General features: G+C 41.4%; 1 protein-coding gene across 1 annotated transcript in view; it reads right to left on the bottom strand.

Annotated features, from left to right (window-relative positions):
* Positions 1 to 23670, bottom strand: part of PGAP1 (post-GPI attachment to proteins inositol deacylase 1) — a 62593-nt gene that overhangs the window by 6811 nt on the left and 32112 nt on the right. The window contains exons 10-25 of the mRNA XM_028751895.2: positions 22883 to 22966; positions 22683 to 22732; positions 20406 to 20457; positions 20074 to 20151; positions 18890 to 18965; positions 18519 to 18592; positions 18343 to 18394; positions 15360 to 15426; positions 14510 to 14618; positions 12866 to 12904; positions 11029 to 11122; positions 10244 to 10334; positions 9869 to 10066; positions 7368 to 7503; positions 4700 to 4750; positions 2803 to 3038 (exon numbers count right to left, since the gene is read on the bottom strand). Of these exons, the coding sequence (XP_028607728.2) occupies positions 2803 to 3038; positions 4700 to 4750; positions 7368 to 7503; positions 9869 to 10066; positions 10244 to 10334; positions 11029 to 11122; positions 12866 to 12904; positions 14510 to 14618; positions 15360 to 15426; positions 18343 to 18394; positions 18519 to 18592; positions 18890 to 18965; positions 20074 to 20151; positions 20406 to 20457; positions 22683 to 22732; positions 22883 to 22966 (1487 nt within the window). The remainder of the gene's footprint in view (positions 1 to 2802; positions 3039 to 4699; positions 4751 to 7367; positions 7504 to 9868; positions 10067 to 10243; positions 10335 to 11028; positions 11123 to 12865; positions 12905 to 14509; positions 14619 to 15359; positions 15427 to 18342; positions 18395 to 18518; positions 18593 to 18889; positions 18966 to 20073; positions 20152 to 20405; positions 20458 to 22682; positions 22733 to 22882; positions 22967 to 23670) is intronic.

The following is a 23670-nucleotide window of genomic DNA, read 5'->3' as shown; positions in this document are numbered from 1 at the left end:
ATTCTATGATTCTAAATGATTACACAAGCAGAAATAGATTTTACGGCATGGGAAGGAACAAGAAACAATATACTATACTATAAAGTATTGAAAGAATGGTTAATACAACCATTGAAAGAAGTTTGCAACCAAATTTTGGAGGGGAGAAAGGCTCCCGAATCATGGAAAGAAGCATTTATCTCACTTATACCGAAGACAGAAACTGAGAAACATCAAGTTAAGAACTACCGCCCTATATCACTCTTGAATACGGATTACAAAATTTTTGCAGATATTTTGGCAAAAAGATTTAAGAAAGTTCTACTAGAGGAGATCAATAAGGATCAAACAGGCTTTCTCCCAGGAAGACATATGGCAGATAATGTGAGGAATATTATCGATATCTTGGAACTGTTGGAGACTGATATAAACAGAAAAGCGGTGTTGATTTTTGTGGACGCAGAGAAAGCCTTTGATAACATTTGTTGGAGCTTTATGAAGAAAAATCTTCAAGGGATGGGGGTAGGCCGAAACTTTGAAAACGGTATAGGTGCAATATACTTTGAACAAAAAACTAAACTAATTGTGAATGGGGTGGTTATGGACGAGATTCCAATTGAGAAAGGGACACGACAGGGGTGCCCAATATCCCCTCTACTGTTTATAACAGTACTGGAGGTTTTGCTGAACATGATCAGAAGGGATCAGATGGTTAAAGGAGTACAGGTCGGAACGAAACATTATAAGTTAAGAGCATTTGCAGACGATCTAGTGTTGACATTGCAAGAACCAGAAGCCAGCACAAAAAGAGTCTTAGAATTAATTGAAATATTTGGGCAAGTAGCAGGTTTCAAATTAAATAAATATAAGACAAAGGTGCTGGAGAAAAATTTGACTATGGTGGAAAAAGATAGTTTTCAAAGGGAAACCGGGCTGGAAATAGCAAAAAGGGTGAAATACCTGGGGGTGAACTTAACATCTAAAAATGTGAACCTATTTAAAGATAACTATGAGAAATGTTGGCTGGAGGTGAAGAAAGATCTTGACATATGGTCTAGGCTGAGACTTTCCTTGTTAGGCCGAATTGCTGTTATCAAGATGAATGTACTGCCGAGATTGTTGTTTTTGTTTCAGACATTGCAAATTATAGATAAGACGGAATGTTTCAAGAAGTGGCAGAAAGATATATCTAAATTTGTCTGGCAGGGCAAAAAACCCAGAATAAAATTTAAGATCTTGACTGATGCAAAGGATAGAGGGGGTTTTGCCCTGCCGGACCTCAGACTCTACTATGAAGCAGCAGCTTTTTGCTGGTTGAAACAATGGCTACTTCTTGAGAATACAGATATCTTAGATCTAGAAGGTTACGATAACAACTTCGGTTGGCATGCATATTTATGGTATGACAAGGTAAAGGTTCATAAAAATTTTAAAAACCATATTGTCAGGAAAGCATTGTATAATGTATGGAGTCGGTATAAAGATCTGTTGGAAAGTAAAACTCCCAGGTGGTTATCACCAGTGGAAGCTAAGGAGGTAAAAAAACTTAATATGGATTCAGTGTGGCCAAAATATTGTGAAATTATAGAATACGATGGTGAAAAGTTGAAACTAAAGAGTTTTGAGAAGTTAAAGCCTAAAGTCCGAGATTGGTTACACTACCACCAGATTAATGAGACCTTTAAGCAGGACAGGAAACTAGGATTCCAGAAGGAGAGGTCAAAATTAGAAACAGAACTGCTAGAACCCAATACTAAGAATCTGTCTAGAATGTATAATCTGCTGCTAAAATGGAACACACAGGATGAAACAGTGAAATCAGCTATGATTAAGTGGGCACAAGATATTGGACATGATATTATGTTTGCGGACTGGGAACAGTTATGGACCACAGGCATTAAATTTACGGCATGCAGTGCCTTAAAAGAGAACATAATGAAAATGATCTATAGGTGGTACATGACCCCAGTTAAGCTTGCAAAGATATATCACCTGCCCAATAACAACTGTTGGAAATGTAATGAATGTGAAGGAACCTTTTATCATCTTTGGTGGACCTGCCCGAAGGTTAAGACTTACTGGGAAATGATCTACAATGAAATTAAGAAAATCCTTAAGTGGACATTTGTTAAGAAACCGGAGGCCTTTCTTTTGGGCATGGTCGGCCAAATGATTCCAAAGAAAGATAGAACCTTTTTTATGTATGCAACCACAGCAGCAAGAATTCTTCTGGCAAAGTATTGGAAGACTAAAGAACTACCCACTCTGGAAGAATGGCAGACCAAGGTGATTGAATTTATGGGACTGGCAGAGATGACCGGCAGAATTCGTGACCAGAGGAGAGAGACAGTGGAGGAGGACTGGAAAAAATTTAAAGTTTATTTTAAAAATTGTTGTAAAATTGTGGAATGTTGAGATGTCGAGGGATATGATCTAGAGAATTACAGCTGTTAAAATTGAAATTAAGAAAATTCTTAAAGGGAATTAAACACAAAATTGAATGATGGATTGCTAGAAAAAAAAGGATTTTAAAATAAGAATGCAGTGAAGGAGAGGTATGGGGAAGTCGTGTTTTGTTTGTTTGTATTTTGTTTATGTTTATGTTTATGTTTATGTTGTAAAATCAATAAAAATTATTATAAAAAAAAAAAAAACAAGAAACAATATGCAACACAGTAAAAGATAATACAACAAACTTCATATACTGATGCTGCTATGAGCTTCCCCAATTTTAAAATCAACGCCTTTGGATGGAGTAGCTGAGTTTGAAACCAACCCGTCGTGGATTCTTGTATAAAACCTGCAAGTTCTTCTGGCGGTTACCTGAGATTTTTCAGCCAGTAAATTAAAGACGGGCAACTGAGCAGCACAATCAACGTGAGCAAGTTGAGGACGGTGACATGCATCTTAAGACTGTCTACAACGCTGTCAACGGCTGCGCTGCCCGTAGGTGGTGATGATGTTGCTGCTGCTTCTGAAAGGCCATCTGCTGATGATGCACAGCTCTCTTCCGTTTCTCTTTTGGAACAAGAGGAGCTTTGTTCCGAGTTCTTTGGGCACTATAAAATATTAGCGTAGGCATTAATAGGTTGATAAAAAGTTTAACGGTGAGCTTAAAAGTGCTTCATGGGGAAGGTAAAAAAAAAAAATCAAGTACAGTGGTACCTCAGGTTAAGTACTTAATTCGTTCCGGAGGTCTGTTCTTAACCTGAAACTGTTCTTAACCTGAAGCACCACTTTAGCTAATGGAGCCGCCCGCTGCCGCCGCGCCGCCGGAGCACAATTTCTGTTCTCATCCTGAAGCAAAGTTCTTAACCCGAGGTACTATTTCTGGGTTAGCGGAGTCTGTAACCTGAAGCGTATGTAACCTGAGGTACCGCTGTAGTGCTATTTATTTAATTTATAATCCACCTCTTTCTCCAAGGAGCTCAAGGTAGGATACGTACTCTCCCTGTCTCCGTTTCACCCTCACCAACAACTCTGTGAGGCTGAGAGAGACTGGCCGGCCAAAGGTCACCCAGTGGGCTTCATGGCTGACTCAGGATTTCAACCCTGGTCTCCCAGGTCCGAATCCAGAACTCTAACCACTACACCAGGGTTCCTCAAATTTGGGTCTCTCCAGCTGTTTTTGGCCTACAATCCCTATCAATCCTGACCACTGGTCCTGCTAGCTTAGGCATGATGGGAGTTGTAGTCCAAAAACAGCTAGAGACCCAAGTTTGGGAGACCCTACACTACGCTGGCTTGAGTAGCAATGTAGCCAAGATATACTATTGCCCTTTCCTTTCCCAATGCTGCCATGATGCCAGTGCAGCCATCATTGCAGGTCCTTGGGGGAACACACCAATATTTCCTGCATGCCCACTCCCTAGTGATGTACCAGACAAAAGGCAAAGCACGCGGGGCTGCCCTTGAAGCTGTCCCAGAAACTCCAGTGGGTGCAGAATGCTGCAGCGAGGCTCCTCACGGGGTCTCTGCCATGGGAGCATATTCACCCAGTGCTTTTTCAGCTTCACTGGCTCCCGGTGGAGTACAGGGTCAGATTTAAGGTGCTGGTTTTGACCTTTAAAGCCTTTCACGGCCTAGGACCCCCATACCTACGGGACCACCTCTCCTGGTATGCCCCACGGAGGACCTTAAGGTCTATAAATAGCAACACCCTAGAGGTCCCGGGCCCTAAGATTAGCCTCAGCCAGAGCCAGGGCCTTTTCAACACTGGCACTCTGCCTCATGAGACCAGGGCCCTGCAGGATCTGATTTCTTTCCACAGCACCTGTAAGACAGAGTTGTTCCACCTGGCCTTTGGTTTAGAATCAATTTGATTCCCTCCCCCTCTTTCTTTTTTCCTTTCTCCTCCTGTGAAGAGGCTGCATCTTAATGTTTTAATGTTGTATTTTAATCTTGCTTTTTAAGTTGTATTTTAAGCAACTTGTTTTTATTATTGGTTGTTAGCTGCCCTGAGCCCGGTCTTGGCTGGGGAGGGCGGGGTATAAATAAATTTGTTGTTGTTGTTGTTGTTGTTGTTATCACAAAGGGAACAAAAGGTAGAAGAGGAGAGACTTATGGGGGAACACAAACATTTGAAAACATTAAATGCCAAAACTATTTTTGTTTAGGCAAGCCTATCCAGACATGTAAATTTTGAGATGTTTTTAAGTTTCTTTTACTGTTGATTTAAATTAACTTCCAATGTTTTAAATTGGTAACTGAACAAACCTACCGTATCAAGGACACTTAGTTCTGTTCTGACATTTGAATGCAGTTTAATAACCTGTAAAAAACAAAAGTCTTTTTGAATTGCAGTGTATCAACTTGTAAGTGCAACTTATCTTCATCACTGAGACTAAAACATAATTCCCTTTTTAAAGTTTTTAAATTAAGTTTTCAAAAATTTCACACAGACATTTCAGTACATAATAAAAACTTTTTTCCTTTTACTTCCACCCCCTTCTCCATGGTGTTTGTTTCTCTCACTCTGTCACACCCTTCCTTCTATCTCTTAACCCTTAACAAAACTACTGCTATCTTTATTCTCTTCTGTTTCTCATAGTCCCAATCCTACTCGCATGTCCATCATATAATAATATTTCTTTAAATAATCTGAAAAGGGATTCCACTCTTCCACAAAACCTTTGTCACTAGGGGTCTCTTATTTTAGCTGTCAACTTTGCCAATTAATCCAACTAAAACATTATTCCTTTCTTGTTCTTTCAAACTACGAGGGAAGAGCAACTTGAGGAAGAGGGGGTCTGAAACCTGGGCTTGCACTCCCACCCCCAGTGCCACCTCCCATGTTGTTCTGAAGGGTTCCCCAACCCTATGAAGTAGGTTTTCAGTTGGAACAGAAGGCCAGGGGGGCGGTAACAGTAAAAAAAAAGTACTGTATTTTTCGCTCTATAGGATGCACTTTTCCCCCTCCAAAAATTAAGGGGAAATGTGTGTGCGTCCTATGGAGCAAATGCAGGTTCCTTGGCTTCAGCAATAGCAACGCAAAGCCTCCGAAGCGCAGAGGGAGCTTTCGCTGAAGCCTGGAGAGCGAGAGGCGTCGGTGTGGAAATAATATTTTTTTCCTTGATTTCCCCCTCTAAAAACTAGGTGCGCCCTATGGTCCGGTGCGCCTTATAGAATCTTCCATTCCTGGGTAAGGTGATTGAGAGAGCGGTTGCTGAACAGCTTGGTAGGTTTCTGGATGAAACATCTGCTCTGGATCCATTCCAGTCCGGCTTCCGCGCTGGTCATGGGACCGAGACGGCTCTGGTCGCCCTAACAGATGATCTCCGCAGGCAGCTGGATCGAGGTGGGTCGGGGCTGCTGATTCTTCTAGATCTGTCAGCAGCCTTTGACATGGTCGATCATGAACTCCTGGACCACCGCCTTGCCGACGTGGGGATCCAGGGCACAGTCCTTCAATGGCTGCGCTCGTTTCTCTCTGGTCGGGGACAGAGGGTGGCGCTTGGGGGGGAATTGTCATCGCGCCACTCCTTGGTGTGTGGAGTGCCTCAGGGTGCGATTCTCTCCCCGATGCTTTTTAACATCTTTATGCGCCCCCTCGCCCAGCTTGTCCGGAGTTTTGGGCTGGGTTGCCATCAGTATGCTGATGACACCCAACTCTATCTGTTGATGGATGGCCATCCTGACTCGGCCCCAGACACACTGACCAGATGTCTGGAAGCTGTGGCTGGATGGTTACGTGGGAGCCGGTTGAAGTTAAATCCTGCGAAGACAGAGGTCCTCTGGCTGGGGCGGGACGATATGGGATCGAGGGGGCAACTCCCATCTCTTGCGGGGGTGCAATTGGTGCCAGCACCGTCCGTTAAGAGTCTGGGTGTAATCTTCGATACCTCCCTCTCTATGGAGGCGCAGATTACAGCTATAACAAAGGCGGCATTTTTTCATCTCCGCCAAGCTAAGCAGTTGGCCCCTTATCTCTCTCGCCCTGACCTAGCCACTGTGATCCATGCGACGGTCACCTCCAGACTGGATTATTGTAACTCGCTCTACGTGGGGCTGCCCTTGAGACTGACCCAGAAACTCCAGCGGGTACAGAATGCCGCAGCGAGACTCCTTACGGGGTCCTCGCTGCGAGATCACATTCACCCGGTGCTATACCACCTGCACTGGCTCCCGGTGGAGTATAGGATCAAGTTTAAGGTGCTGGTTTTAACCTTTAAAGCCCTATACGGCCTAGGACCCTCGTACCTACGGGACCGCCTCTCCTGGTATGCCCCACAGAGAAACCTACGGTCTGTAAATAAAAACATCCTCAAGGTCCCAGGCCTCAGAGAGGTTAGGCTGGCCTCAACTAGAGCCAGGGCCTTCTCGGCTGCAGCTCCAATCTGGTGGAATGCTCTGTCACAAGAGACTAGGGCCCTGCGGGACCTGACATCTTTCCGCAGGGCCTGCAAGACAGAGTTGTTCCACCAGGCCTTTGGTCAGGGCGCAGCCTGACTCCCTCCTCTGGCAACCTGCACAGTATTTTGGTTGCCATCAATTTGATTTTAATTAATTTTTATAATGAAATATTTTAGAATGTGTGATTATTCAACTATTTGGTTAGTTGATTGTTGTTAGCCGCCCTGAGCCCAGCTTCGGCTGGGGAGGGCGGGATATAAATAAAATTTATTATTATTATTATTATTATTATTAGAGTGAAAAATACGGTATTCAACCAAGAAATCTGAGCAAAATGTGTTGGATTTTATGTGCACCAAAAACAGGGATAGCTGAATGACTTGGAGGCAGGCAAGCGCCATCTTTTCCTCTCATTTTCCACGCCACATCTCATTCGGCACCAAACCTATGAGAAGACTGCCCAGACCAACCCATGATTTAAAAACTTTAAAAGCATTTTATTCACACACTGTATTTGCCACAGGATGGTTAAATACCTTGAAGGTGTAATGAGCATATGTCATTAATATAGCCAACGCTCCACATGTAGTCCAGCTGAGGAAAAACATGCAAACAGCTATGCACAACGTTCTTCGCGTAATCAAACTGGGCTCTGGTGGAAGTCGAGAGGGTCTGGAAAATGCAAACAGTCATAATTTAATTCAAATAATAATGATGATGATGATGATGATGATGATGATGATGATGATTTATTTATACCCCGTCCATCTGGCTGAGTTTCCCCAGCCACTCTGGGCGGCTCCCAATCAAATGTTAAAAACTGTACAGCGTTAAATATTAAAAACTTCCCTTCAGATGTCTTTTAAAGATAGGATAGCTGCTTATTTCCTTCACATCTGAAGGGAGGGTGTTCCACAGGGTGGGCACCACTACCGGGAAGGCCCTCTGTCTGGTTCCCTGTAACCTCACTTCTCGCAATGAGAGAACTGCCAGAAGGCCCTCGGCACTGGATCTCAGTGTCCGGGCTGAACGATGGCGGTGGAGACGCTCCTTCAGGTATACAGGACCGAGGCCATTTAGGGCTTTAAAGGTCAGCACCAGCACTTTGAATTGTGCTTGGAAACGTACTGGGAGCCGATGCAGATCTCTCAGAACCGGTGTTATGTGGTCCCGGCGGCCACTCCCAGTCACCAGTCTAGCTGCCGCATACTGGATTAATTGCAGTTTCCGGGTCACCTTCAAAGGTAGCCCCACGTAGAGCGTGTTGCAGTAGTCCAAACGGGAGATAACTAGAGCATGCACCACTCTGGCGAGACAGTCTGAGGGCAGGTAGGGTCTTAGCCTGCGTATCAGATGGAGCTGATAAACAGCTGCCCTGGACACAGAATTAACCTGTGCCTCCATGGACAGCTGTGAGTCCAAAATGATTCCCAGGCTGCGCACCTGGTCCTTCAGGGGCACAGTTACCCCATTCAGGACCAGGGAATACCCCACACCCACCCGCTCACACCCTGAGCAGCCAAACATTAATCATGTATAAAGTATAACGGGTCAGCTCAGACACCTTGCCAAACTACGATTTGTGCTAACCAAAGTTTAGAACCTATGCAATAGACATTTTCCTAGCTCAAGCAAAAGGAGGTACACATTGCCCTTCAGAGGGTGTCCTCGTGTCCGTAGGGAAAAGTTACAATTTCACTCTGGCACTACATCTATAACGCAGCTGCGTCAGGAGGCTTACCAAAATCCTTAACTATGAGGGTCAGTTCATTTCACAGAGTCCCGAATTTGCTGTTTTTCGTATTCTTTCCCTTCCATTTTTTTTTAAACTAACAGTTTTGGTATTTATGAATACTACTTACAGATGCCACATCCTGCTTTTCTGAAAATAATGTTACCCCTAAACATGCAAATAAACACTTCACCTTTCAGGAAAAGGAGTTACAGTATTACCAAATATCTCTTTTGTACATTGACGTTTAGTGAATCCAGTCTGTTTTTCAATGATGTATATTTCCCAAAGCAGATGTTAGTACTACAGAATTATAACAGCACAGACACACTGGAATGGTTTAGCTTCTTGCGGGGGGGGGGGGGGCAGTTTCTAGGGAAAAAAATGTTTCTTGGACAAACCCTGAGATAGGAAGCAAGCATTCTGTGGCTTTCTGGGTCAAAGTCTAAATTAAAGCGTGATTACTTTTTACTTTGCCCGGATAAGATGAGCAAAGTTACTTTGAAAAAGAGGAGTCCTAAATAGAAAGATCAACCGTACAATCCAAGAATTTAAAAAGAGTAATTTGACCAAAAGGAAAAGGAAAAATCAAGTTTAATCAAGTCAAGGGCCATGGATTTTGGCAGCGGTATGTTTCATTCTGCCTGGTACAAGTGCAGAAACGTGCTCCAATTAACTAAAATTGAAAGCAAAATCAAAGACCTCCTTAAGCCCACAAATGATATCTATCCTATCTAACCTTTAAAAAAATAAAAGAAGGATAATAAACTCAATCTGATATGATTAGGCCAAGGAACAAAAATGGAAGAAAACCACTGCAGAACTAGAACAGAAATGTAATAAATGGTTTATTCCTTCGTGAAATAAAAAAGCTTTTATGCCCTGTTCAGAATTTGATTGAAAAAGAATGGCATTTCAACTGGAAAGGAAAATTACAAACTGGCAATGGTCAGTTTGTGAATGATGTCCTGGACTAAACAAGTACCCAACTATTAACCCTATTACCTCTGACCATTTAGTATCCTTTGGTAGAATGTGATAAGGTTCTACCTTATGCAGAAAAACCTCTCTTTAAATGCAAGTTAACCAAATTGCCCTTACAGCCACCATCTCACAAAGATGCCACTAAAAGCTAGTAAAATATTGTACAATGTTCTACAGTCCTCATGAAAGTTAACCCATTCTCTCAGCTAGTTAAGAACTATCCCCAGGTTTAGTATAATCACTGTTTAATAAGTAGGCACTATATTTTCATCTTTTATCATTTCACCCACATAAAATAAGAGCAGTTGGTGTTTTTTTTACCTGGCCAAAGCTACATGCAATGAGGATGAGATCCTTAGAAATGAACTGAAGAGTTTGCCACACCAATAGGCTATGCCGGTCCCAAACATAAAGAGGATTAGAGATACAAAAGGAAACCACAAATTCTGGTTGTTCGGTGTAACAGCATCCAATTCTGGCAAGGATAATATATCCCAGATTCCTTTAAGCCAGTTAAGCCTGTGGGGGGAGAAAACACAAGATTATAGTTGTTTGCTTTACTTGCTTATCAAAAATTTATAATTAATCCTAATTTCAAATGCTTTTTCTTTAGTATGTATGTTACTGATGAGGACCTTTATCACTGCATGAAGAATTCCATGGTGTAGTGGAAAAATATACAAGCAAGGAACTTACCCCAACAAGAATTTAACAATATTCACTATTGGTTCTACTTTATAGGGCCTGGCTGCTTTAGTAAGTGCAGGTACAAAATCTGTGCAATGACCTAGAACAAGAAAATGTATATCAAGAATCAGATGTGGCCAGTAAATTAAAATATTAACAGAAAAATAATAAATGTTTCAAAATTCAGGATATATTATAACCATTGTTAAATGCTAATTCCACTGGAGTAAAACTTCTATTTGTCATATGATGTCATTACTAATGCACTGGTGGTATGGGGAAACAGACCGACAGAAATTATTTACAGTAATAGTTGTATTCAGTTTTAGACACTGAATATTTGTGACACAGAATTCTCAAATATGAATATATTTAAATGTGTTTTCCCCCCAGCCTGCAGGTCTGACCAAAATGAAGCTCCTGCCCTAAAGGGCAAATAACTTGGCGGATATTTCCCTAATGATTTGAGAAATCAAATATAACTCAAGCTTTAAAAATGTACTGACTTTTAAAAGTGCTACTTAGCATTGTAAAGAGTTTGCTTTAAAATACATTCAAGTCGATAAGCTATACAATAACTATTGTTTATTCTTGCCAGTTAATAGCTTCCCTCCCCAGATTCCTATCAGTATCTATGTGATTATCAACCACTTTACAACAAATCTCAGCATTTTTTTAAAAAAAGATAACAAAACGATTGCCGAACTACAAATGAAATGTACAATGAAACTCTGTTTTCTAGTTTTATAATAAAAAACAAACCTGCGCTTAAAAATCTTTTCACGAAATGTTACCTGTTGAAATTAGGGACCTTAACTGTCTTCCATAAGCAAGAAGAATATTAGAAATTATGTACACGGGTAGGGTGCCACCATGGAATCTTATTACCTACAAAACAAGAATGTTTTATGGAAAAAATGGAGCATGCAAATATCACCCAATGTCCACAACAATTCAGTACTTACATAGTGCTTTTTTCTAAATACTTCACATACATTATCTGAGTAATTATTAAAAACCTGTGAGACATGGCTATATAACAGGTGGAAGGGCTGAGACAACAAAATGGCTTGCTCAATACCACTTAGCAAATTCATGGGTAGACTGAGAGTTCATTAAAAACTCCCAATTTATATTCTTAACCAATATGCCAAGCTAGCTCTCAGGATATCTTTTTTCAAGATAAAAATGTGCTCAGTTTCTTTTCCACAGGTATGAGTACCACACATTCTAGTGCCAAGAAAAAGCACGCAGACATATCAATCTGTTACTCAAATCTCACGTTGCAATCAAGTACATCAGCATTAGCATGAAGGGGTAAGGATGTGAAAGTAGCAGTGCTCCCATAATTGTACATATGAACCCAGAAAACGGCTTCAAATTTAGCACAATCAAGTTTCAGACTGTGATTAAAGATGGCCACTTTATAATTAGAACTGTAGCTTTAGCCACCTGGGCAAATCAGGCCTGAATTATCTTGCGATCCACCAACATGTGTTCTGACTTGCTGGCTGTTTACCCATCTAAGGGAGGCGGCAAAAAAATAAATTACCAACGCAATAAATTATGGCTGGTCTGAAGCATGACAAGCTGTGTTGACCTGGTTTAAGTTAATAGGATTTAAGCAAAACTGAATTTGCACAAATAAGTTTCATTTGCTATTCTGTTGCTGACTTGCCCTGCTTTAAAAAAGGTAAAGGGACCCCTGACCATTAGGTCCAGTCGTGACCGACTCTGGGGTTGCGGTGCTCATCTCGCTTTATTGTCCAAGGGAGCCGGCGTACAGCTTCTGGGTCATGTGGCCAGCATGACTAAGCCGCTTCTGGCGAACCAGAGCAGCACATGGAAATGCCGTTTACCTTCCCGCCGGAGCAGTACCTATTTATCTACTTGCACTTTGACGTGCTTTCGAACTGCTAGGTGGGCAGGAGCTGGGACCGAGCAACGGGAGCTCACCCCGTTCCGGGAATTCGAACCGCCGACTTTCTGATCGGCAAGTCCTAGGCTCTGTGGTTTAACCCACAGCGCCACCCATGTCCCACCTGCCCTGCTTTAGAGACAGCTATTTAAGGCTTTTCAGTCTGCTTCCGATTTTTCATAACTGCTTTGTCTTCTTTTAAAAAAGGCACAGTGCAGTAGCTGGCTGAGAGGTGCGGTCTGATGTTCTGGGAACTGAATTGAGCATATGGCCTTGAGCAAGTCATTTGTTTGGTCTACATTCAAGTTATTTCTTGCTTCCCAAGAAATAACTTCCCAAGAAATTCCCACAGATGTAGACAGTACTGTTTTTTCTTGACGTGATGCGTGGATGGAATTGCCTGGCGGCAGGAAACCTGTAAACACATGCAATAGCTGGACCTCTTATGAACAAAGCATTTTCTGCTTCCACCCATCCAACCCAACCCACCAGGCTCCATGGATGGGAATTATTTGGCAATGTAGACACCACACCCCTATTTTGGGGAGGCATCCGTTAGAACAGTTGGGACTATCTTTTATGAACTACACCCTATTGTTACAGATGCATGCTACACTCACGGAATACATTTTATCAGATCAAGGTACGTTATCATTGTTTTGTCATCTTTACGCATTATAAGCTTAAGGTTAAGTGAAACAAAACTTTCTTACCTGACCAAGGACTTGCAGAAAAGAGGTCTTGACGGTTACCTAGTTGCAACACACATTTTAAAAGGTAGCTTTTTTTTTACACAAAACAATAATATAGCATAAGAACAAAATAATCAGAATACTCTCAGTTACTATGATAAAATAAGGTGTGCAGTTTAGCAATCCAGCAGCGTCCCTGGAGGCCCAAAAAGCCTTGGTTTGTACAAAGTGCCTTGCATTATTTTCAGCTGGTGAACCAACTGCAATCCTTCCTAGACACTGACTGCTGGTCCACAGGGACCCATGCTCTTATGGGCTCCAGATCAGGCTGCTGCAATGTATTGTTCTGCCTTGGAAGACTGCTTGGAAACTTAAAATACAGTGGTACCTCGCAAGACGAATGCCTCGCAAGACGGAAAACCCGCAAGACGAAAGGGTTTTTGGTTTTTTGAGCTGCTTCGCAAGACGATTTTCCCTATGGGCTTGCTTCGCAAGACGGAAATGTCTTGCAAGTTTGTTTCCTTTTTCTTAACACCGTTAATACAGTTGTGATTTGACTTCGAGGAGCAACTCATAGAACGCGGTGTGGTAGCCTTTTTTGAGGTTTTTAAAGACTTTGGTGATTTTTGAATCTTTTCCAAAACTTTCCCGACACCGTGCTTCGCAAGACGAAAAAAATCGCAAGGCGACAAAACTCGCAGAACGAATTAATTTCGTCTTGCGAGGCACCACTGTACAGATGCTAAGCTCCTATGTGGACTGACCATCAAGATCATATTTTGTTAGTTCTTAAACATACACCAACTGCCAATCCATTTCCAAGCATAATTCAAACTTCTTGTGTTAATGGGTAAGACCTAAGCAGTTTAGGACTCAGGAACCTGAAGGCTTGCCCAGTTACCACATGTTTGTGCCCAATTATCTGAGGTCTGGTGGGGGATTATCAGCATTGTGCGTGTAGAAATGTCCTTCCCAGCGAAGTCCACTTAGTACAATTATTATGCCTTTTCAGTACCATGGTAAGATTTTTTCCCAGCACAGACTGTTTGCCCAGGCCTTTGTTAAGCGTCACCTAGTTAAGTGTCATTTTATGTTTTTTTTAAATGACAGGCAACTATATTTTATTTTTTGTTATTTTTTTATCCTCAGAATTACTAACAATAGCAAAATGTGCATTTTAGTGGAAAATAAATAAATACAGCACTCTTAAAATGCTCACTTCACAAAAGGTGAAAGCTCAATTATTTAAAATATTTTATTACCCGCACTTCACTTCACTGCAAAGCAATCCCAGAGCGGGTTACAATTTAAAATTCGGATCCATGTAAAATGATGCAACCATATCTGGTAAAACAAGGCAGTCCATTTGCAATCATAAGGAAACACTGAACAGGCCTAGGCACTAATTACTGAGCAAAGACCAAGGGAAATAAAGAATTCCAAAACTGGGGTGCCATTACCAAGAAGGCCCTCTCCTACTCTGACGTATAACAAACATCAGCTGGCTGCAACACAAACAAAGGAGCTTTATTTCAGTTGTGCATCAAAAGGCTTCCACTGTCTGTCTTTTACTACAATACAGAAAATGGGCCCCCTTGTTTTGAAGGGAAGTAGGGGAAATGTAATTCTCTTTTTTATACTTACTTCATATAGGCTTTTACTTACTTCATATTTGCAATCTGAAGATGAATAAATGTTCAACGATGGAACAGCAGTGTCATTTTCAGGCTGGGCAATGTGCAGCTTTGCAGAAATCTCAGTCGAAGATGGAACCCTGTGGTGGTTAGGTTATGTTTTTTTAAAATATTGGTCTGCAATAAACACTTGTCCAATCTAAAATAAAGTCTGATGCGATCTTGTTAAGTGTGTGTGGCATTATGAGACAGGAGAACTCATTTTGTGCAGGAGGATACATTGCTAGCTTTTGCTGCAGGTTCGACTGGTTGTTGTTTTTTAATGACGAGCTAAAACCCAGACATTCAGAGCTGTCATTCATTTAACAAGTGGCACTACCGCTTATCAAAGTTTCCATATCATTCAGACTTTGAAACGATGGTTGAAGCTAGTTTGCAAACTCTGATTAGGGTAGGAGCCGTGGTTTTAACCAGTGGAGATAACACTGTCAGCAAGGCAGTGAAGAGACTACTTGAACCTATGCAACATATCTTTTCCAGATCATTGCTCAAGCTTCTTCCAATTGATACCTTTTTGGAATTATTCTAGGAGAGGCATACACATGGAAGCATCATGACAAAGCCATGTCTCATGTGGATTTGTGAAGAAACGGGCATGGGTAGGAATCTTCTGGCTACTTAACTATTATTCAGTGTTTTGTTGTTACACACGAAACCTTCACCCTTCCTTAAAAACTCTGACGTTAAGATCATCTGCTATCCCAAATTTTGTGGTCCTATCCACCTGCATATTGTGAGAACGCATTCATATCATATATGGAAGTCCTAAGGTGTGACACTTTTCAGTGATGTAAAGAAATCAAATAATGTTAAACTCTTACTGTGACAAAGTTAAAGAGTCTTCATAGGACCATGGTATATGAAGCTGGTACACAGAAGGTTTCCTTTCTGAAAGAAGCAAATGAAAGTACATAATAAAACAAAGAGCCAAGCACCTGATGAAATCAGTTTAAATCAGGCCACTACAAAAGGACTCTGCTACAACAAAGAAACTTTTCAAAACATATCACGCTATCAAAAAGCAAGTCCAAGGAGTATTTTGCAACACCTTAGGTTCTGCTGTGACATGAGAGACCAAGAATGAGGCCCAAATGTCATTTGACCCTCTTTTTGTCATAAAACAGCTATAATGTAAGGTTGTAGAATTATATTGAAATGTAACAACAACTGTAAAGGTAAAGGTAAAGGTACCCCTGCCCGTACAGGCCAGTCTTGACAGACTCTAGGGTTGTGCGCTCATCTCACTCTATAGGCTAGGAGCCAGCGCTGTCCGCAGACACTTCCGGGTCACGTAGCCAGCGTGACAAGCTGCATCTGGTGAGCCAGCGCAGCACACGGAACGCCGTTTACCTTCCCGCTGGTAAGCGGTCCCTATTTATCTACTTGCACCCGGAGGTGCTTTCGAACTGCTAGGTTGGCAGGCGCTGGGACCGAACGACGGGAGCGCACCCCGCCGCGGGGATTCGAACCGCCGACCATTTGATCGGCAAGTCCTAGGCGCTGAAGTTTTACCCACAGCGCCACCCACGTCCCACAACAACTGAGATAACGATAATGTGTAATTCTCTTATTCCAATAACCATCTCCCAGTTGCTCACAATCTCTAATGCTCGGCATTTTAATTTTTTTGCTTCTTTGCCAATGTGTCTTGTCTATTTCAATTTTGCATTGAGCCACACTTCTCATTATTCACGTCACACTGCAGACTCAAGCAGCACGGCAGACTTAATATTACGGCTGTGTGATATCATCATTTACCCGATTCCAACTCTGCAGGCAGGCACGGTGAAAGAAATAGAAAGAGGCTTATGAAGTACAACAAGAGGAAAGAGAGATGGCAACTGTGCCATTCAGCAAGATAAATGGGAAGGTTATTCACAGAACAGAAAATGTATGTTCACTTCATCCATTTTCACTCTTAAGTGGCATTAGATTGCCAACTTTAAGGAGAGTGTCGTGCACCCAGTTCAAGTGGCAATTTAAAAATGTCAGGCTTGCAATGCATAAGCTTCCTCTCTGCACTGACAGGGCATGAGGATGATAAGGTTCTACACATCCTTGCTGGCATAAATGGGAGATTTCAAGACGCCAAGCTTCTGTGATTGTTATCATAAAGTGAAAAAACCCAGCCCCATAAATCTGCCTTTGTAGTGCTAACATCCAAGTACTACCCAAGACAAAGCGAATCAGTTTGGATTAGGGAAAGGATAACTACAAAAGATCAAGTAACAAACTGGTAGTCGGCTAACACAACGGACAACAAAAGACCATGCCCTGTTATGAATGCTAACCTGCAAGATCTGGGGCGGGGGCAAGAGGAGAACTTCAAGAGCAATCCAGGTTCATTTTAAATGTTGTGTGCCTGCAGCATAATGAACCGGTCTCATTTTACCACTGTGAACCCTGAAAGCTGCTGACTTTAATGAAAGGAATAATATTTGCATCCTATCCACATCACCATGTTTCCAATGGTCTCTCTCTCTCTCTCTCTCTCTCTCTCTCTCTCTCTCTCTCTCTCTCTCTCTCACACACACACACACACACACACACAGCACATATACCATATACCATCTCATACATATGAACTGAAAGCTTCCCTCTGAAACATAAGCAGATTAGAAAACAAATTTAGGCATCTTAGGGATACCAACTACATTTGCACACATTTAATTCCTCTTTCGCCCACACAGGGATCTATATATACCAAATCTAAACGATCAGAACAGAGTTTAGAATAAAACGTAGCTCAGTGGCAACACACATTTAGCTGGTTTACCAGGACACACCAGGTGCTCACCAGTGATAAAATCATCAAATAAAATTCTCAGTCCACACCCCATTAATGAAGCAGAGTCATGAATCAACTGTCACATCTCAGTTACCGCTTGCATTAGAAAATATTTTAGCTTCATTTGGGGGGAAGAAACACCCACACCCACCCACACCCCTTATTTTCACACAAATCTTGTGATGCTCAGGAAATACCACAATAAATAAGGGATTAATAATATTAAAATCTATGGACTAAAATGAATTTTGCCTTTGCATTAAATGTAAGCTTAAATTTGCCTTCTAAGTACCCATCAATTTTTAAATCAACCGATAAAAAAAAAGTTCTTGTAACAGAGTCCTTTCCCCCCTTACCCATGATCAGAGCAAACAAAAAATAATGGATTCTGAAACACAAACTCTAAATGGCTGATTTAAGCAAACATCTCCACATGCTGATACCTTAGCTTATTTGTAGTTCACTAGTTCACCTGCTAAACTTGAGATAATAGTTCAGATAAAATCTTCTAGATTAACAGACCTTTCAGACCTGATATGTATGTATCAGCTAACAGAGTTAACATAATATGAAATCAAGCTGGGGTACTGCAGAAAAGTTGAGCTGAATTGTAGAGTGTTTTGTAATGAAGTGGCAAGCTCAGCTACTGAAACTGTACTTCAAGAAAAGAAGATTGCTATGAAATCTCAGCAAAACTGAAGAAAAACGAACAAAAATTGGTATATTTTAAAAGCAGGGAAGAGCAAGGTGAGCCTTAATATTGGATGTACCTTGCTCAAATGTGAATCAGTAGGTTTCAATATAGTACATGAAATTGTACTGTCAACTACAAAGCCCCCCAAAAATCAAGTAAGGTTAATTTTACAGCAAGTCAGACTACAAAATGACCTTAGAAATAAAGACTACAGAACGAATGACATTACAAAAATAAGAATATGTGAGTAATGAGGTACATGCAAAGGATTACCCCCTCCCCCCAACACTGGTTTAAAAGTGATTTCTGGAAATAAATTTACCTTTAAGCGACTGGCAGCGGCTCTCTATAAGGATGTTAAAAGCTTGGTATATCTAAACAAATGTAACAATGCAATACATGTTAGTTTACTAGAACTCCCTAAAAGAACTAACCCAAAACAGAAAACTTATGTACCTGAAATAATAATAAAATAATAATAATAATCAGTATTTATACCTGACCAAAATGTTGAAGCTGAACCTTGTGAATAAGGCCAGTTGAATTTAATACGATTTTGCTTGAAGAAAGTCCTGTAGAAAGCATTGCTTCATGTCAGAAGTAGTCAGTAAATTATCATTCTTACATATTTCATTTCTATACCGCTTTATATTTTTAAGAAAAATCTCAAAGCAGAATATTAAAACATCAATAAAACAATCTGAGGAAAGTCAAAGATAGAGTGTACAGTCAAAGCAACATAATTAACAGAAAACTAAAATATTATATTAAAGATTTTAGTCTTTAGAGTCACAATTAACAAGAAATAACTATTTAAATACACGGAAACCAGAATCGTGCATTTGCCAAATGCAGTGAAGGAGGCCTACCAAATGAAAAAAGGTGGGTCACAGGAAGCTGTACTGTTCTTGAAGCTTCGTTAAAGAACTCGCAGTCGAAAGTAAACTGCAAAAAGGAAATACATAGTGATTTCTAGAAGTTCTGGCAGTGGTCCACATAGCATTTCATCCTCACAAAGTGGAAAACCAAGACAAGGTACAGTGGAACTTCGGTTGTTGAACGCTTCGGAAGTTGAACGTTTCGGCTTTCGAACGCTGACAACCCGGAAGTGAATGCTTCCATTTTCGAATGCGCCTTGGAAGTCAAACGGCTTCCGAGGTGCGTTTCTCCATTTTTTCAATGGATTTTGCCGACTGGCAATTGCGCCTCGGTTGTTGAACGTTTAGGAAGTTGAACGGTCTTCCGGAATGGATTACATTCGGCAACTGAGGTTCCACTGTCTTAAACTTCACACCAGGAGAACTGGGTTCGAGAACTGACTCAACCATAAACTTAACAAATCACCTTACAGTGGTACCTCGGGTTACATACGCTTCAGGTTACAGACTCCGCTAACCCAGAAATATTACCTCGGGTTAAGAACTTTGCTTCAGGATGAGAACAGAAATCGTGCTACGGCAGCGCGGCGGCCCCATTAGCTAAAGTGGTGCTTCAGGTTAAGAACAGTTTCAGGTTAAGTACGGACCTCTGGAACGAATTAAGTACTTAACCCGAAGTACCGCTGTATTAGTAAACAGAAATAAATGTAGTGGTCATTTCTGTATCACCTGCAAATGTTCTGCAGATTCTCAAACGTGTCATTTGGAACTAAGGCGTATTTTAGGCTCTCTTGTGGAGCCTAAAGCATGGTTTGTGCTTTACCCCAGATACTACAGAGGCAAACAACTCTTGCAGTCAATCCATCAATAGTCTAACACAGGCACAGGCAAACTCGGCCCTCCAGATGTTTTGGGACTACAACTCCCATCATCCCTAGCTAACAGGACCAGTGGTCAGGGGTGATGGGAATTGTAGTCTCAAAACATCTGGAGGACCGAGTTTGCCTATGCCTGGTCTAACAGCAAAGACTTGGCTCATTTGTTAAAAGAAAGCAACAGTTCTCATCACCAGTTATGGAATGCGCTAAAAAATACAACATTTCAGGAAAAGTTATGTAAAATACTCAGGTGTATTGGTTTTAAACACACACAAACTAGACACCCCTCTCTATTACCTTATTACCATTGACGGCTGGTACATGAAGCACAAGATGTGATAAAGAAGGATATTCTTGAAGTTTCAGAGTCACAGTCTAGAAAGACAATACATGCAAAAGTAATGTTTAACTGGCCTGTAAAGTGTATTTTGAGTCTTTTTAAAAAATCATGGTGAAAATAATTTTGAAGTCTCCAACAGAGCACTTAAACCACAAGGAAAACCTGGAACTGTTAATTTTATCACAGAAGCTCTTCAAAATGTGTTTAAGTGCACAGAACATTTATATTCTCTTAAATAATGAATAAATAAACAAGTGTTTAGTTTTCAAGGAAATGGTACAGTTTTTACCTTAACTGTTGGCAGTAATTCAGTTTTCCAACTCAAATCAACACCTCGCAGACTGTAGAAAATTAAGATACAAACTATTAGAGATTAGAGAACCATGCTAGATGATGTTCAGGAATATTTATTTCAAGTTTCTTATGCACAATGCTATATTTTAATTGGTAAGCAAGTTTAGAAAGCAACTCTAATATCACTATTATTGATACCTATAGCTAATGTGGTGTAGTGGCCAGAGTGTCAAATTAGGCCTTTGTGGAAATGTAGGTCTAAACGCCCTCAGGCAAGAAACTGTAACACAATAACCACATTCTAAAATTATGGAGATAAGACATAAAAAGTTTGACTCTGGCCACAATTCTGAAGTGTTTAGAAGTTTCACTTCCATTTTGGATTCACTGTTGTTGTTGTTGTTTAGTCGTTGTTTAGTAGTGTCCGACTCTTTGTGACCCCATGGACCAGAGCACCCCAGGCACTCCTGTCTTCCACTGCCTCCTGCAGTTTGGTCAAACTCATGCTGGTAGCTTCGAGAACACTGTCCAACCATCTCGTCCTCTGTCGTCCCCTTCTCCTTGTGCCCTCCATCTTTCCCAACATCAGGGTCTTTTCCAGACAGTCTTCTCTTCTCATGAGGTGGCCAAAGTATTGGAACCTCAGCTTCAGGATCTGTCCTTCCAGTGAGCGCTCAGGGCTGATTTCCTTCAGAATGGATAGATTTGATCTTCTTGGAGTCCATGGGACTCTCAAGAGTCTCCTCCAGCATCATACAGTGGTATCTCGGGTTACATACGCTTCAGGTTACATACGCTTCAGGTTACAGACTCCGCTAACCCAGAAATAATGCTTCAGGTTAAGAACTTTGCTTCAGGATGAGAACAGAAATCGGGCTCCGGCGGCGCGGCAGCAGCAGGAGGCCCCATTAGCTAAAGTAGTGTTTCAGGTTAAAAACAGTTTCAGGTTAAGTACGGACCTCCGGAACGAATTAAGTACTTAACCCGAGGTACCACTGTAATTCAAAAGCATCAATTCAGATTCACTGTAGCATGTTGCAATTTTTTAATCTGGACAAACTGTGGTTAATTTTAACTGTGCTTTGCTGAAATAAGCCACCTTCCAACTGTAATTTGTGAAGTTGGCTTGTTTCAGCAAACCATAGTGAATAGGGTTGCCATACGTTCGGAATTTCCCAGACATAACCAGAATACTGCTGTCAGAAGCAGTGTCTAGGCGGAAATCGGCAAAATGTCCCGGAAAATGCAGGTGTATGGCACATCGTGTCAGCAGTGTTGTTTTGGGCAATTTTACTTTTTAAGAAGCTCAAAAATGTCCGTTTTTTCCAATTTTGCCCAAAAAGCTCAATAACTTTTGGCAAAACTAAAACAAACACAACAACTTTGCCTCTCCCCACCCCCCAAAGCTTTTATTCCCTTCCTTCTCTGCAGAAACTACCCTTTACCACTGGTCCAGACATTTACTGTGTCTGATGTTCCTGCACAACAGCTAATTAACAAATAAGCTGTTCTGCAGATTTCTACATGGAAGTTATAAAGGGAATGCAGCAAGCAGACATAAACTCCCTCTATATATTGTTGTCATCCTCTTAGGGGAAGTTTAAGGATGTTTTAACAAAAAACAAAAATTTAAAAATTCTTAACTTGCTATTTTGTGCAAACATTTTGATTACCGGTCAGTGGAAATAATAAAATAATAGCTAAGGAATACATGGAAGACTGTTAATGTATAAATTGGCGTATTGCAAACAAATACTGGAAGGCCTTTCCCTGAGCAATAACTATTTTGAGCACTGGAAATGCTTTCTCATGTACTAGATAAACCATATGAAAGTGTTACAGTGCTAAATGTGATATTATAATATGGCTATATTAATGTTCTTTCCTCCTCTTTCTTCAGTATTTAAATATAACTGTAGGGTGCTTAAGCTAATTTTGAATATGTTCAAAATCCACCAGTCCCCAGGGGAATCCTATTCATTAAAGCCAAATACACAGCTAACCGTGGGATTATAGGGATTCTCCTAATCCAAGAAGTGGATTAAGGCAGGTTTAAGGGTGGCTTAAATTCCTAGTATGTCACAACAGTCGGAAGAGGCCAGAAAATATAACACAAAAATGAAAACAAAACAGAACTAAGCACCACTCGTTTTAAGCAAATACAAAACCAAACCTTATTTTTAAAAGAACATTAAAAACAGCAATAATTTGCACAAGTATCTTCTGCAAACAGTTCTATTCTACTTGTTTATGAAATGTAAAATATATTTACCACACAGGTGAGGAACTGTTTATACAGCCATATATCCAACTGTTTGTGTCCTGACAGATAAAACAGGCATGTGGGGGAGAAAGAGAGGTAAGAATACACGTTATAGCTTGGCATACAAAATAGTGAAAGCATTTAAATTGTTTTCTTACTATAAATACATATGAAGGTAAGTCAAGCCGCAAAGGAAAGCAATTTCTCACCAACATACTGCTTTGACAGTAGACATGACTGTATGGTTTTCGATGGCCTGAGAGAGGGAAAGTAAAGTATTTTCCATCCGATTCCTGTTCAGAAAAGGACAAAAACATGCTGAACTCAAAAAGGTCCGTTTCCCCCCCAATTTTGCCCAAAAAGCTCAATAGCTTTTGGCAAAGTAGTTTGGAGAACTGCTAGAATGGGATCGAGCAGACATGGTTTCCAATCACCATTAGCCATTAGTCTACAGGGGGCGGGCCAAAAGCTCAGAAGTAGAGCACATACTTTCCAGGCAGAAGGTCTCAGGTTCAATACTTGGCATCTCCAGGTACGACTGGGAAACAAGACCCGTCTGAAACCCTGGAGAGTCTGATTTGGTATAAAGTAGGGTTGGAGATGCGGGTGGCGCTATGGGTTAAACCACAGAGCCTAGGACTTGCCGATCAGAAGGTCGGCGGTTCGAATCCCCGCGACGGGGTGAGCTCCTGTTGCTCGGTCCCTGCTCCTGCCCACCTAGCAGTTCGAAAGTACGTCAAAGTGCAAGTAGATAAATAGGTACCACTCCAGCGGGAAGGTAAACGGCGTTTCCGTGCGCTGCTCTGGTTCACCAGAAGCAGCTTGTCATGCTGGCCACATGACACGGAAGCTGTACGCCGGCTCCCTCGGCCAATAAAGCGAGATGAGCGCCGCAACTCCAGAGTCGGTCACAACTGGACCTAATGGTCCCTTTATCTTTACCTTAGGGTTGGAGAACTCATCAAAGCACCCCAAGGCTGAACTCCCTTCTGGGCCA

Source organism: Podarcis muralis, chromosome 1 (genome assembly GCF_964188315.1).
Source record: "Podarcis muralis chromosome 1, rPodMur119.hap1.1, whole genome shotgun sequence".
NCBI lineage: Eukaryota > Metazoa > Chordata > Lepidosauria > Squamata > Lacertidae > Podarcis > Podarcis muralis.
The sequence above is the reverse complement of the archived record's forward strand: the minus strand, read 5'-3'. Positions and strand labels throughout refer to the sequence as shown.